This window comes from Marmota marmota, unplaced genomic scaffold, assembly GCF_001458135.2.
Source record: "Marmota marmota marmota unplaced genomic scaffold, marMar, whole genome shotgun sequence".
Taxonomy (NCBI): domain Eukaryota; kingdom Metazoa; phylum Chordata; class Mammalia; order Rodentia; family Sciuridae; genus Marmota; species Marmota marmota.
Genome location: NW_026000051.1, coordinates 13,937,384 through 13,953,659, shown reverse-complemented (window position 1 = coordinate 13,953,659; position 16,276 = coordinate 13,937,384). Strand labels below are relative to the sequence as shown.

The following is a 16,276-nucleotide window of genomic DNA, read 5'->3' as shown; positions in this document are numbered from 1 at the left end:
CCTCCTGGGCAGATGAGTGGAATGGTGTGATCTGAAGTAAGTTTCCTGCTCTCTTACAGCCTTAATTTCCCCCATGCAAAACTGGAGTGCTGAGCCCACTGAGACCTTTAAGTTCCCTTTAGCGTTCATATTCTGTGGTTTTATGAGTTGAGACTGATTTAGTTCTTGGAGACAGGGTGGCTGATCCCCACGCAGAAGTTGCAACATGAGGGTGTAGCATCATTCCTCATTGTTTCCAATTAGCTGATGCTAACAGTACTAATTACAATATGAAGCACTTCAGTATAGTCAGAAGAGGGAAAGGACAAGGGCTTTTGCAGCCAGCTCGGGGGTTCTGGTACTGCCCCTACTTATTAGCTCTGCGTCCTTGGGCTCTTGACTTGCATGTCAGAGATTCAACTTCTCACGTGTGAAATATGGAGGGATGAATATATTGATCTGTTAAAACACATATATCCACATTTTCAATGTGTCTAATTTTCTCAAAATGCTATTCCAAAAATCACTCTCCCCTTTAATGTGGGAAGTGGACAAGAATAGCTAATTAGGGTCCCATTTCATAGGAAGGGAAAATTGAGCTGGGGAGGGGACAACGTCCACAAAGTGAATGGCAGAAACTAGTCTCTGCTCCTGGTCTGGGGAGTTCTAGGTCTGATAATAGTTGAAAATCTGAGGGAAAGATCTGATGATCCTCCATGGAGAGAGACTTGAATGGGTCCTCCTGGATGTGGTCTCTTCCAGAGGACTTGGAGCCCCTCCTGGGTTCTCCCAAGAAGCCCAGAGAGAGGAAGGTGTCAAGGAGATTCCACGCCTATTCCCTGCTCTGAGCCCCAGCCGTTGTTTGAAGGAGAAAGATTGATAACAGGGTCTGCGGAAGTCAGGACTGATGCAGCCCAGAACGTTAACTTGGCGCTTCAGAAAATGCCTGAACTGTAAGAATCCTGAAAACATCACCTACCTCTGCCCGTGATGAAAGTGACGCCCAGAGAGGGACAAGGACTTGCCTTACACACAGCTTCTATGTAGTAGAGCCAGGATTTGGACCTGGGGAAGCTCAGCGGTCTCCCCAGTCACCTTCCCTCTGCACCAGGTCAGCTGCCCCCCTCCAGCGAGCACTCCAGGCTTACCTTTCTGGTACTGGAGCCATAGCTGCTGCTGGACCTTCTTGCTGGGGAAGTGGATGATGCAGGTGAGCTCTGAGCCGTAGAGGGCCTCTGCGATGTAGTGGGAGCCGTAGTGCTGGATGAAGGACAGAAGCTCATCCCGAGTGCTCTCTTTGGTCAGGATCTTGAGGACATTGGTGAAGCCTGACGGGAAGGACAGCAATGTGTAGGTGGTCAGACTTCAGAGGAAGGTGGTCACAAATGACACAATGGCAGGGGCTCTTTCCAGCTTGGATCTGGTGCCTTACTACTGATCACAGTGGCAGCTTTCTGGCTGCATCAGTCCGAACATTCACATCGTTCCCTTATATACATAGCTCTCTCAAGAGGGACACTACAGAAAAGGAGGGCCAAAACTCAGTCATCTACATGATCATAACTTTATGTATTCATTTATTTATTTGGTACCAGGTATGGATCCCAGGGCTCACTAAGTAGCTGAGCAGGGACTCGCTAAGTTGCTGAGGCTGGCTTTGAACTTGAGATCCTCCTGCCTCAGCCTCCCGAGTTGCTGGGATTGCAGGCATGCACCATGGTGCCAGGCCACAGTGGTGACTTTAATGTCACAATCAGAAAGTCAAATCTGATGTCTATTGACTGAGCAAAGAATGCATACTAGGCACACCATTAGATATATTTACCCTTTTAATCTAATTTAATCTTTGCCATAACATCGTTATCCTTGATAACAGCCCCCATTGAGCAGATGAGCAGGTCAAACCCCAGAGATTGTAAATGACTTGTCTTGATGCTCCAGCTAGAGGAGCTGGGTGCAAACCCACTTCTGTTTACTCTCCCAAGTGTATGCACCAAATAAACTAGGGCTTGAACTGCCCACAGCTGGAGTCCTGCATCTGTATTCGCCCAGGCTCTGCATCTTCTCTGGCCATGGACCTGACCTCTGCTCTAGCTTCCCTTGCTACCTCTGCCCTGGCCTCCTGATGCAGAGGTGTCTTCTCTCTCCCTGTATTGCCACAGAGGTGCTCTATTTCTTAGTCCTTAGTCCTCAGCACCTGGAACAGGGCCTGCTCAGCAGTCACTCAGTAACAGCTGCTCTCCTTCCTCCTTCAACAGGCACGTGACCAAGCCACCTGCCAGGGATGCTCAGCAATGGGAGGCTGATTAGTGAGAGCCCTTGCCACCTAGAGACTGGCTGAACCCCTTGTTTCGAAACTTCTAGGGAAGTTTCAGAAAGGGGAATGTGGAGCTAAGAAAATGATACCCCCAAACATGTTGCTTTGTAGTTCAAAGAGCAGCCGGGGAGCCACCAAAGCAGGGACAGGTGTTCTCTGAGCTTTCTTATAGACCTCAATGGCTGCATCCTCTGAAAATATTTGAATGCTGCAAACTCTTTCTCCAGCTCCATCAACCCAGCGTCACTGGCACACATGGCGGGAAGGAGGCCAGAGATGACACTGCACCCAAGACTAGGCAGACTTTGTCCCAGGCTCCTGTCTATCCTTTGGGCTCTCTCATCCCCTGCAACTGCCAACTACCCCTCCTCTAGAGTTGCCTAGATCTCCCACCCACAGCCTTCCCGAGCTGCTTTCCCCACCACGGGATCAAGCACTGACCTCATCTGGGCATTCAGGTCACCTCCCAGCAGCCACAAACATGGGATTTTTGCACCAAACAGTTCATTTTTCTTATTTGTCCCAAGTGTGAGCTGGGATTTCCACCAGCCTTTTTTCCTCTGCGTACTCACTACCCCCCCAAACCTACCCCCTCACATACCCGAAGTCACCTCCTGCTTCCTCCCCAGGTCAGACCCATGCTCCGAGGCCCCAGAAGTCACCCTCTCCAGGAAGCCTTTCCTCTTGGCCAGGAGCACCTCCTCCTCCCAACCCGAGCAACAGGCACCACCTGAGAGGCAGAAGCCCCGCCTCACTGACCTCTGACTCCGCACAGCCTGCTCCCTACACCCCTCCCCAACCAGGCACAGGACACCCTTCCTGGAAGACAGCAAGCACCCCAACCACCACCACTAAAAGAACAACGGATTCTGCACCACATCAAAGAGCAAGCGCCTCTCCAACACTGAAAATGAGCTTCAATTTGCCAACATTTTGATTTATAAGGGGGCTTCCAGGAGCATCGTTACTGATTAATTAAAGCAGGTACATCTTTGTAGTTCTATTAGGAACATCACAGTTATATTCACAAGTGCTAGGTGAGGGGGGGTGGGGAAAACAGAAACAGGGCTCAAAGAATGGGCGCTTGATGAGAACAACCTCTCTCCATCAACCTGTTAACTCATATGACTGGGTAATTAATACAGCAGTATTAATAATGAGATAGTTTCTGTTAAGTAATAAATAACACCTTGGAGAAGCCTTGTGGATCTTTATCCAAGCAGACAAAGAGACACTCAAATCCCTGCTCTGCTCCTGGTTCTGCCACTTACTAGCTGTGCAACCTTAGGTTACAACTTAACCTCTCTGACCTTCAGTTTCCTTAGCTGAAGAAAAATAGGATAAATTACGCTTTCCTTGTAGGACTGTTGTAAGTCACAAGACATGAAACATTATAAAGTGCTTGACAGATGTCAGCAATAATTACTATTTGTACTTCCAAGAGGGTGAAGTCCTCAAATTCCCAATTAAAAGAGTTCCATTTTGCTGGTGAACAAAGTGATACTGAAAAAGGGGAAAAAAAAATAAAGTAAGATAAGAACTCATGGATAATTAGCAGGAACACAGACGAGAAGCCTGTGACAGTGTTACAAATAGGATCCAGGGGAGCAAACCTGAGGCCAGGGCTCATCTTTCCCGAGTCCTTCATTTGTGTCTTATTTTCTGGTGTTCATTGATTCATTGTTTAATTCTTCCATGAATCCCACAGATGAACAATGACCTCATTGTGTGTTAGCTTCCGGGGAGACTGCAATAAACAAGCCCCAGACCCTGCACCCAGATCTCAGGTCCGTGGGGTAGACAGACGTGGTTCAGGGATGAATGGAGTACTTGTGAGCACTCTGACACAGGGGATCAAGGATGGAGGATTCCTGGAGGTGTTGGGGGAAGGGGAGAGGGGAGCGGGCATCGGAGTACTTTAATCTGGGGTCCCCAGGGAAGGGGATCCAGGCAGAGGGAACAGCAAGGGCAAAATCACAGTCATGAAAAAAGATGTCTCATTTTGAGAAGTTCAAGTTGTCCCTCTGCTGGAGCCAAGGGTTCACACAGATAAAGTGGGCGGTGCCTGTTGGTGGGGTGGGGGTAGGGTGAGAGAGGGACAGGAAAAAAAAAATCAGCCCAGAGAGAGAAGCGTTGGTGCCAGAGGAGAACGTACAAGCCACAAGCCTCAAATACTTCCAGAACACACACAAACAACTATGAGTGTTGGTTATCCTCCTCCCTGTTCATCCTTCCACACCCACAGACACCCCTTCCTCCAGGAAGCCTCTCTGGCTTCCTGTGTCCCACAGCTGTCCTTTACTGTGTTGACCTGACTGCTGTGTGTCAATGGCATCATCCATCTTCCCTCCCTGGCAGCTCCTTCGGCATCCCCAGGGCCAGCACAGGGCTTGGCACACCCGAGGTCCTTGGGAACATGTGTCGAATCACTCCAAGTCCCCTGGCTGCCCCGACAGTGCTCCTCACCTGCTGAGAGGGTGATGGTGCTGAGCTTCACCCTGTAGAGGTTGCTCCGGACACGCCACTGCTGCACCATGGGGTATCCCATGGCCTCATCGTACCTGATATCTCCTGGAGGAAGAAAGAAAATGCCACGTGAGCTTGGAATTCAGCTGCTTCACACCCAGCGCTCACCCCCAAGCTCTGGGCTTGGTTTATGGTCACCTCTTCAGTGAGCAGAGACTTGGTCTTGAGTGGACTTTCATTTTATTGGGACCCACCTCCAGACCTTACTATTCTCTCTCGCTCGAAAGTTCCTTTCCTCTCGTTTAAAGAGCAATCTCAGGTCAGCTCTACATCCCACCTAACTCCACTGGCAATTTGCCTCGGGACACTAGACATCTCTGTGTGTCTCCGTTTCTTCTGTGACCCCTGGAGCTGTCTCTGCTGACCTTGTCTCTTAGGCATGTTGTGAAGACAGTAACAGAGGTGGAAGTCCTTTGGTAACCTAGATAGTCCCTTAGGGGAGACCAGGGCTCTGCCAACTTCAGCCTGTTCATTACCTGCTGACCATTGGTGCTCTTGCACCAACTGTAACAGAGCTGAGCAGCTGCACAGAGACCACTGGAAAAGCCTAACACCTTTATTATCTGTGCCTTAATGTTGGTTGACTTCTGGGTAGACCACTGTTTCTTTTCTGTTATTTGCAGAGGCACAAGAAGGCATGGAGACATAACAACAATAACTGCTGATGTGCCCAACATTTCTTTTTTATTAATATTTATTTTTTATTTTTATTTTTTATATCTTTATTTTACATTTATGTGGTGCTGAGGATTGAACCCAGTGCCTCGTGCATGCTAGGTGAGCGCTCTACCACTGAGCCACAACCCCAGCCCCCAGAATTTCTTTTTTAATGTATTTTTTCCCAGAATATAAAGAAGAGTTTTCTTTCTTTCTTTCTTTCTTTCTTTATTTCTTTGTTTTTTAACCAGGTATTGAACCCAGAGGCACTTAACTACTGAGCCACATCCCCAGCTCTTTTTAATATCTTATTTAGAAACAGGGTCTCGCTGAATTGCTTAGGGCCTCACTATGTTGCAGAGGCTGGCTTTGAATTCGAAATCCTCCTGCCTCAGTTGCTGTGATTACAGGAGTGCTCAACTATACCTGGATAGACCACCATTTCTTGACATGGACATGTACATTTCAAGGAAGAGTGAGATATGTTGGCTAAACAAACTAATTCCTCAGCACCATTAATAGATGCATTTCATGCTCCATGAAGGGAGCATGCAGACTTCTTTGATCATGGGACTCCTTTCACACAGAGGGGTTCTAGAACTGATGTTGCATAGAATTCATTTGGGAAATACAGGTACACATAAAGAAAGAGAAAACACAACAAAATATTAACAAATGGTTAACTTTTGGTAGTGGGTGCGTGCAAAATTCTTGCTTTCTGTCTTATATTCATTTCCAATTTTCTAAATTTTCTACCCTAAGCTTTGCAAACTCTTCTTTATAATCTGGGGGAAAAAATGCATTAGAAAAGAAATGCTGGGCACGTCAGCAGTTTTTATTATTGTTGTTATATCTCCATGCTTTCTTATGCCTCTGCAAATAACAGACACATTTCCTATCCTCTTCTCTTGTCCCCTGGTGAGGAGGCACTTAAAGAGATATTTGATACCAAGATTAAAATGAGAATCTCACTGGAACAAATGATTTCATCCTGGACATTACGACAGTATTAAAGTTGTCCATTATTGGCAACTTTTTCTTTCCTCTTTAGCCTTTTCAGGAATAATATAATTTTTTAGAGGCTTTCATTTTAAAGTAAAATATTCATGATCCCAAAGATATGTCCACTGGAGCAAGGTGGTGTGATTATCAATTTGTCCTCTGTTTATCTATTCTGCTTCTCTTGTCCTTCCTTTGCAGAGGCTGGGGAGAAAAGGAGAGTGGGCACGGGGGTGTGGAGGGGAGGACAGGGTTTCTGACTTAGGGCAGAGAAAACAGTTTGCACAAAAAGACTCGGACACAGGCCAAGGTCATTGCTGCATCCGTTATTATCTCCCTGGTCCTTCCTCCATTTCAGCCTGGAATATTCTCCAGTGGAATGTCGGCCTTCTGTGGCCAAGGCTGTGGTCTGTACTATTTTCCCATCATTTGTAAAGCCTAGAACAGACTCTGGCACATAGAAGTCCCTTAGTCATTACATGTTGGCTATGACTGACTGACAACACTTTCATTTCCATTCCTGATCATAAACCCAATCCAGGTTCTTACTTCTGGCTACCTTCTTACCTAATCTGCTCCAGGTCCTGGGGTCCTTGGGGTCCTTGGGGATAGGGATGGAATAAAGCTCTGGGGTGGGGGAGGAATCTTTCTTGGCCATTAAATAATAATAATAATAACAACAACAACAACTCTTAAACTTCAACTGTTCCTTTATTGGGAAACTGGCAAAGATCCTTGAGTCAAAACACTCATAAAAGGGTATGCCACTACCAGAGAGCCACAGCGGACCAAGCAATTTAAGTGCATAAACTCCATCTCTCACCATAATCCTGAAATTTTTGTTTTAGCCCATTTTTTTGGAAAGGGGAACTGAGACTCAAAGGGAGAAACTGATCAAGGACATACAATGGTCAAGGATTGTTCCGGGGGCCTTTCTGTTAGAACACAGTGCCTCCCCATGAACCAGGGAGAAGTCTACTCTCAGAAGTGGTAAACTGCCCACCACTGGGGTCATCCAGAGAGGGACAGTCCCTCAGCAGGGATATTGCAGACTTGATTCCTCATCAGTAAGGGAGATTCACTTACTGAGTGAACATGGAATGTAAGTGGCAGTCCACGTTAGCTCAGAAATTCTATGATCTTAGCACAAATAAAATATGAAGAAAGGCATAGAAGTTTTTAGGCACATTTTACCAAGAACTTTTCCATCTGGGATTTCATTTGGTCTGGATCTGGGTCCCTCTTTGAAGTAGGACAGGTCAGGGAGGTGATATAACATAGAGGATAAAACAAGACTAGGCTCAACCCCGACATATCTGTAGACAGCCAGGGGCCTTGGAGAACTTACACATGGGACAATGCACAAAAAGATCTGGGCCCCCTGCAGGCCCTGCCCCCAGGTGCATGTTCTCCTCTAGCTATGCCTTTTACCTGACAGCTCAACAGAAGTAAGCCTAAGGTCTCCCAGAGCTTGCAAGTGATAGGGAGGATTCAAAACCCAAGTCAGCCACATTGCAGGGTCTTCCCTGGGGCCCAATTACCACCTAAGTGAGAGAGCTCCTTTATCCAATGGGATGACCATTCTCCTTACAAAGTGAATGCCACCCAATTACTGTATCACAAAGCCCCAAATAGCTTAGGAAAGCCCCCATCCTATAAGCAGGAGAGGAAGACAAGAAGGAGTAGAAAGGCAATCTGTAATGATGCAAAAAATGGGAAGCCTCAGGAGAACTCACATAAGACATATTTCCAGTAAGCAGGGGGAGAGAGGTTTGGGTATGTGAGAGTTGCAGAATGGAGTGGAAAGGACAAAGTACTTGGTGCTGTGGCATCAGGGTCTAGTCCTGGCCATATGCTGTGTCACCTTCAGCTGGTCCTCACCTTTCTGAGCCTACATTCTTTATCTAGCAAATGGGGAAATTACTCTCGATGGCTCTGGCTCGTCTACAAAAACCAGTTGTATAACTCCAGTGCTTTCAAGAGCCAGGGGCTCTTATTGGACAGTACACTGATTTCATGTTAGAAGGATTTAAAACTGAGCCTAGAAAACAAATACTGAAAGTAAAAGAAAACACAAATCAGAAAATTGTCAGAAGAGTGGAACAGGTTTTGATGGACACAGCGGCAAAGGCCTCAGTGAGAATGGTTGAAAGGTTGTTCCTATTCTCAGAGAGGCGCCTGCCTGTCCTTGAAGACTGCTCTGGCCCAGAGCCCTGGTCTCAGCAAAGCCCCCCATTCTACGTTGCTTGCAGTGGAACTCAAGAAATGGAGCCCACCCCATCCTCTTGAAGGAGAAGGTCTGGCTGGGCCCCTCTTAAATCTGCTGATACCACCTGGAGGCCAGGCGTGCGCTCAGGGAAACTGGGGAGGCTCTGGCACGTGTGTCTTACCAGTGAGCAGCTGGAGGTCCGGGAGGGGCTCGGAGAGGACCCCCCTGCACTGCTCCTCCACAGGTAGCGGGATCACCAACAGCCCGTCGGCCAGCTGGGGGAAGTCCTTGATGAAGTTGTTCTCCCTGTGGAGAGGAGCAGAGAGACCACCACGTTGAAGGAGCAAGTGGAGCCGCTGGGGGCTGCAGGGCCAGGGGGCAGGTGGCTGGTGGTCAGAAGCACTCATGGCTGGGTGGCTTCCTGTGACACCTCTGGCTTCCTGAATCCCAGATCTGAGGACACAGAGCTCAAGACAAGGTTTAAATCCTGGCCCAACCACTGATGGCCTGTGTCCCAGCAAGCTATTGTATCCCTTGGAACCTTGGTTTCCTTGTCGATAAAGTAGACCTAGATTTCAGGGCTGTTGTAGACACTTAAGGGAATAAAGCTGCCCATTGCTGAAGACATCCTCTGGTGCTCTAGAAACTGCATAGTTGGCTGGTGACTGTCCTGTGCACACGCAATAACAAAATTGACCAGGATGTGAGAGAACCAAGAAGAACATGGAGTGTTCGAAGACCAAGACTAGAGAAGGAAGGCTTGGGGAAGTAGACGTTGGTTAAGGTGGCAGGGCCCTGAGAGATATTTGACACATGGGGAAACTGAGGCTTGGAGAAGGGAGTGACTTGCTCATGATAACCCGTGGGTTACTCAATCTCTGGTCTCCCGATTCCCAGGCTAATGCTCTTCCCCTGCCATTACCTCTTAGGAACCTCCCTCCATCCCCGTCCTGAGGGTTAATCCCAGGAAACAGAAGTCAGACCCCTGGAGGAATGAGCCCTCAACAGAGGACAGTGGTGACAGAGCAGAACAGGGAGGCTTCATCCCGCTAGACAACAGACCTCCCTCAATCCCAACAGCCTGCTGAGAGAGTTGGGGAGCTTGCTGTTACTGGGGGTGTGCAAGCAGGCACCCTGATAACCAGTTGGCATGGACGGTATGAAGGGCATGTCCGCATTAAATCTGACTTGGGAGGTCACTTCATAGTCAGAGATGCTCCGAGTTAGAGACACTAATTATAATTTAGAGAGGGAGGGGGAGGGGGAGGAAAAGAACAAAAGGAGGAGGATGTTTATCACTTCATTTTGCCACCTGGAAGGGGCAACCTTGAAATGAAAATCAGAAAGACGAACACGAAAATACGCGACACCCAAGCAGTGCCTTTGAAGCCCGGACCTCAGGCTGTTCAAAAGCAGCCGTGACAGTGTCAGGTGGCCTGGGTCACCTTCCTGTCTGTCCTACACATCTCCACTCCATGCTCCAGGCACCTTGGAGGCTCATCACCAAGTCATCCGTTTAGAGAACATGTTCTCCACGTCTGCGTCCAGAGGAGGTGGCATTATGACCATCTGCAGCGTCACCAGCATCACCATCACTGTCTTTGTTACTGTCCTCTCTATTATTTACAGCATCTAAATCTAAAGTTTATCACTTAATCTTCACATGAACCCCCCCCCAAGGTGGATATTATTATCTTTAAATTACAGGTGAGTGACAATGAGATTCTGAGTTAACAGGGATAGTTAATAGAGATATTTGAAAGGGTCCCCGATTGGAACCCAGTCTGGCTCCGCCTGGGGCTACTTGCCCAGGACATGATTATGCATCATGGTGAGTTTCTAGGTCTACACCTGCCATTTAAGCAAGCTCTTTGGTGGGCGGCATGTCTATCTGTAGAACCATTCTTGCTTATGCCTGTGGTTAGATGTGAACCTGGGTTCCACCCAGGTGGTTGCTCGTGGGTTTTTCTGCCAATCTGGGTGCATGGAAAGCAATGTGAATAGAAAAGACAGCCTTCTGGGTAACGGAAGTGCCATCATGTGTCATGCAACAGCAGCCAGAGCTAAAGGGACCGAATTTCCTCATGCCTCCCTTGTAATCTTTCCTCAGCTGTGTGGTGGGATGGAGGGGTATTCCAGGCCCTCTCCAGTTAAGAAGCACCTGCTGAGCATGTAATCGGGGAGGAGCTGAGGGCTGGGTGCTAATGACACAGAGAGAGACTGGATTCATTTCTTGTCCTCCATATGTTCCCAGCCTATCCAGGGAGACACAAATCAGCCATGCAGTACAGTCACTGGAGCTGACTATCAGGAATCAAGATGGGCTTGATGCTTCCGTGCAAAAGTCCCTTCCTTTTGAGACCCACACACTTGTTTTCTGGGTAGGAGAGACCAGGTGTTGGGAGGTGGTGATGGCTCTGGACACTGGGCTTCCATTCTGCCCACATGGCTTCCTAGCTGAGTAACCTGGAGGAAAGGACCCCAAACTCAATTTTCTTGTCTGGAAAAGGGGGATCAAAAAAGCTAGACAATCTGCTTAGTGGAGTAATTATGACTTTACTGAACACCTATTATGCACCAGGTGCAGTCGTAAGTACTTTGCATTTAATCTTCACCCAATCCTATGAAGTGGATGCTGTGAAGATTCCCAGTTTAAGGATTAAAAATATGAAGCACAAAGGAGTTGTATCAACACCTGGAGCCATGCAGCTGGGAAGTAGGAGGGCCCAGGTAGTCCGGCGGCAGAGTCCACATTCCTGCATCCTGCTCAGATGCAGGATGCTAAAAGTCCTCTCCACAGTAGATACAAGGTGTCCAAGTAGGAAGAGCATAGCAACTATGGATGCACTGAGCCCAGTTAGGCTGCTGCTAAGAGAAGAGGCCTCAGGTTCATTGCAACCTGACTGCACCATGGCTCTGTGCTCAATGTGACCTCACGGATCTTTATGTCAACATCACGAGCTGGGTGTGATTATACTCCCCCTCACCCCATTTAAGCAACAGGGAAATGAAGGTTCTGCAAGATGAAGTTATATTTGTGGATTTCCACGCTGAGCGTATTTGGTAAACACATTCTGAGGGCAAATCTACCCTTTTCACTTCCCCATCCAGGAGTCTCCATTTTAAATCTTCTATGGAAATCTATTTCTAAGTGCAGTGTAGGGAAGATAATACTGCCCTCGCTCCAATCACACTCCCGTCCTCCAATTCCTCTGCTTTCTGGCCAAATCATTTTTGTTCTATAAGAAAATGTGACCCCAAATGAACGGTGGAAGGAAGCACAGCAGACAGGGGCCTGGCGCCCCTTCTTGGGTGAAGGTTTTCCTTCTGAGCTTCCAGGAAGCAGGGAAGGATTTGGGGAAGCACATGAGGAGGGAGAAGATGGAAGGGAGGGAGTTACTGGCTAGTGCACAAGGCTGGGAGGGAGAAAGGCAGGGGAGGTTGAAGCCCTGAGTAACTATTACAACTATTACAGTCCCCCAGGTCCTGGGTCCCTTGCCGGCCGCCTCAGTGAAGCCTCGTCCTGCATGGCCTCTGCCAGCAGAGGGCGCCCAGGGCCTTCACATAAATCAGATCTTTGGGAGGCAATATGTAGCTGGGAAAAGCAGCTGCTGGGAAAGTTCTGCTGAGTCCATGACCTCAGAAGGAAATGCCAACAGCAGCTTCAGAATCCACCCACTTGGGGAAGGTGTCCAGGGAGCTGGCAGGATGCTGGATTAAACTCAGGTGGTCAGAAACTGCTCTCTTTCTCAAATCTCCTGTGCATGTATGTGTGTGTATAGTAAGGACTATTAGGAGACAAGGGGCCCAGTTCAAAAACCACTTCTTCCATGATGCCAGTCCAATTTTACCCAGTTTGAATAAGTCTTTCCTATCTCCTTTCTCTCTCATTTGTGAATAGATTCCTGAAGTGGACTTAGGATCTGGTGGTAGAATGTGCCTGGGCTTAGATGTCATACAGACATAAAAACAAATTCTGGCTGTGGTTGGGGTCACTTCATTTCTATAAGCCTTTGTAACTTCATCTGCAAAATGGTACTCCTTTAGTTTAAGAAGTTGGGAGAAGGATTTATATAAAGTTACTTTTAGTTAATGGCAGTTTCTTTTCTTGAATCCCATGAAGATTCTGAATCACTTAGAGGGTCTTGGAGAGTCCAGTACTATGCCTGGCTCACAGCATTGGCCTCTGAGCATGTGCTGAAACATGTGTGGAGTTGAGGGGCCTCTACCTCCAACACCACTTGCACATCACCTGTAAGCAAGCAAATCCTGCAGTCCAACAAGAACACACTCACCATGCCCAGCTTCCTTCTGATCAGCCATGCTTACAAGAACAAACAAGATGTGGCTGCCTTTCCCACCCTCCCCCACCCTTTCCCAGGCATTCCCTCTCTCCCTCCCCCTCTTAAGAATATGTGTGAGTATTCTGGATACATTAATATACAGCAACCAGCACGCAAGAGCCATCACCCTCAGTTCTGGGGAAAATTAGCATTTAAATTGAGGTATTTCTGAGAGGTAAATCACCCTGGATCAGCCAGGCTGTCTGCAGCCTTCTCTTACTTGGGAGAAGCTGGGAGCCGTGGTCTGAGAGCTGTTCGGTGCTCAGGGCTCATTCTCCCTACCTGTCTCTCTGGCTCTTCCCAGGCTGCCCAGAGCCTCCCAAATGGATCACCTCAAACTCCTAATGCTGAGGAGGGCCTCTGCCTCACTTGGAAACTATGCCCCATCCCTCATCTTCAACTGAACTGAGTCTTGTGCCAAGTGAGAGGTGTGACTTAGATCTGGTGTCCTTCGTAAACAGGGCGTTGGGAGATCTGTATCTCACCTGGTCTCTGCTAATGAAGCCAGATTTAAAGTTAGGTAGTCAGTGTAGTTAGATAAATCGGGTCTAATATCCAGTGAAATCTAAAATGGAGACCATGCGGAGAATGACTCAGGGAAAACACAGGACAACTCATGGAAGTCCCGAAAAGGCCCTAGGCCAAAGTCCACCTCAAAGAAATGTTAATGAACAGCCCCCAGCAAAAAGGTGCTGACTCAGAAGTCCTTCCTGACCAGATTACTTCTTTGGCCCACCTGTGTCCCACCCCTCGGTCCTTCCCACCTACATTCCATCACTGAAAGAACTATAAAAAGGGGAGACAACATCCCTTCCACGGATTCCACCTCTTGGGTCCCCTTCTTCCTCCGGGAGAAGTCTTTTCTGCTGTCCTTTAATAAACTTCTAATTTCTACTCTGACCTTGCCTCGGCGTGCTTCTTTGGTGTTATTCTTCAACATTGGGGAAGCAAGAACTCGTCACCGGTCAACAGTGGTAACACTACCCTGGCTGTATGATATGAGGAAGCCACCTACCTCCTCTGGAACTGAGTCGGGGGAGAGGGAGGAGCTAGTGCACAATGTCTGTGGGAACCCTGGCTACAGGATGCAGAGCTAGAGTTGGTGCTGTTCTCTGGGTGCTGGGTCTTCAGGGTTTGGCAGTGACAATAAAAGGATGCTAACACTTGCTCCTGCAAGCCCACTCTGAAGCTGTGCCCTTCCAGGGGAGCCAGATCATAGGGCTCTTAATTACAGATCTTAGTTGAAGGCATTCTTCCCTTCACCTTCCATTCATCCAACCATCTTTCCTATCACGTGCCAGGCATTGGAAAGGAACAATCAAAAATTATGTGACTGTTCTGTCATTCACTTAATACAACACACACATGTGTACAAATTCTTACTACATGTGTGCAAGGTTAATGATATTTTTGAAAATGTGAAAACAATGCATTTCTCACTCCCCAGAAATCACATGTGTCTGTAACATGCTGAAGTAATCACGGTCAGCCCTTTGGCAGAAGAGCAGATTCCAGCCAGAAAAGAAGGGGCTCACTGCTTCGCACCTCAGCGCTGCCTGTGTAGTACCTCCAGCCAGGCTGTGCTGAGGGTAAAGGTCCCCTTCTATATCAAAAGCCAGGCCGGACCAACTCAGATCATTGTTTTTACTTTACTATACAGACTGCACAGTGTGTTCCTCAGGGGAGTTCTTACCAGATAGGGAAACACATAAAAAAAAAAAAAAACCTTCTTTCTGCTACTAGTGCTGCAAGAAATTGCTGAAGAGAAAGGTCAAGAGACTAAGAGTTCAGATGTAAGCATCCCAACAACCCCTCTTTTGGCCTTTTGGAAGTGAAAACACCTCCATTTACAAACACCCAGAGAGGAAGTGAAGTCAACAAATGTATAAGATACAAACAAGAGAGTGGGAAAAATCTTGGGGCAGGTGATCCAGGGCATTGAGGTTTGCTCCCCCAGAATCAGGGCATTTTTCTGGGGGATTTTGTAAGCCCCTTCCTTCTATAAGTCAATGAAAATTCACAGGAGAGTCAGCACTAGGTAAGGAAAGGGGCTTAAAGTCAGCATCTTAAGTTCTATATCCACAGCATAAAAGGGGTAAAGCTGTCAGGACTTCTTAGCACAGCACCCTGCTTCAGTGGAGACTGACACAGTGCAGGAGGTCAGCATGTAACACCTAGTGACCTTGGACTTTGGTAGTGAGTTCTAACCTACTGCCCCTCTCAAAGACTACTTACAACTCCTTATCACAATGGATACCAGTGCAAGGGCTCAAACAAGAAATCACATGGTGTTTTCTGTACCACACGTGCAGCAACACCTCCCCACAGGAATGGGGAGGCAGCTTGACAAGAATGACACAGGCTGGTAGGGAGTTCAACTTCGAATGAACTAAATGTTTACTCTACATAGAAGGTTTTATATCCCTAATTGGAAAGTAGAAATACTTTTTTATTTTCTGTTAGTGGCATGAAAACTTGAGGGAATGATCATGCTTGCCTGCTGCAGAAAATGAAGACGACAGTGTTTTGCATATTGAGTGGTAGCAAAAAAATATTTGAACCCTTGACTGTAAACAAATGGTTATAGGTCAGAGTGGAAAAGTTTAAGGTTTACAGGGGAAGTTCATGGACCAAAAGAGTACAGAGGCGGAGCACTTGATGGAGACTAGAAGTGAGTCTTGAAGGGTTAGGAGGCATTAGCCAGGGAGAGGGCAAGGAAAGGGGATGGGGTAGGGTCCAGGCAGAAAGAATAGCATGTGAAATGGTCAAAGGGGGGTGGTTTGGGGAATAGCATGCTCACATGGTACATTCTGAAAATTCAAAGGAACTAAGATGTAAGATGGCAAAGCACTGAGTGAAAATCAGGAAGGGGTAAAGAAGGATCAGATTTTATGGGTCTTCTAAGTGATGCTGCAGAATATGGGCTTTATTCTGAGGGCAAGGAGACCCACTGCAGGGTTTTCTGCAGGAATGTAATGCCATCCAACTGGAAAGCTCATCAGGCTACAGGCTGGAAGATGAACTGGAAACAAAACAAAAAGCAAGGCTGCGTGTATTGACCATGGTCAAAAAACAGACTAGTTTGCAAGGGTCCACCCCAGAAGTCCACAATCAGTCTTCTTTCTGCTCTACTAGCATCATCAGTCCATCTCTGTCTCACTGCTATCTGTGACACTTGCTGAAAGATGGTCAGATCTCAAGCCACAGTCTCTGCTGCCCTTGGCATTTCAGACAAGCTCAGTCACC

General features: G+C 47.6%; 1 protein-coding gene across 4 annotated transcripts in view; it reads right to left on the bottom strand.

Annotated features, from left to right (window-relative positions):
- The window catches only part of Astn2 (astrotactin 2), a 698,452-nt gene that overhangs the window by 87,576 nt on the left and 594,600 nt on the right, over positions 1 to 16,276 (bottom strand). For all 4 annotated transcript variants that reach the window (XM_048813212.1, XM_048813214.1, XM_048813213.1 and 1 more), the window contains 3 exons: positions 8,869 to 8,993; positions 4,763 to 4,867; positions 1,128 to 1,307 (listed from right to left, as the gene is read on the bottom strand). In XM_048813212.1, coding sequence (XP_048669169.1) covers positions 1,128 to 1,307; positions 4,763 to 4,867; positions 8,869 to 8,993 — 410 coding nt within the window. The remainder of the gene's footprint in view (positions 1 to 1,127; positions 1,308 to 4,762; positions 4,868 to 8,868; positions 8,994 to 16,276) is intronic.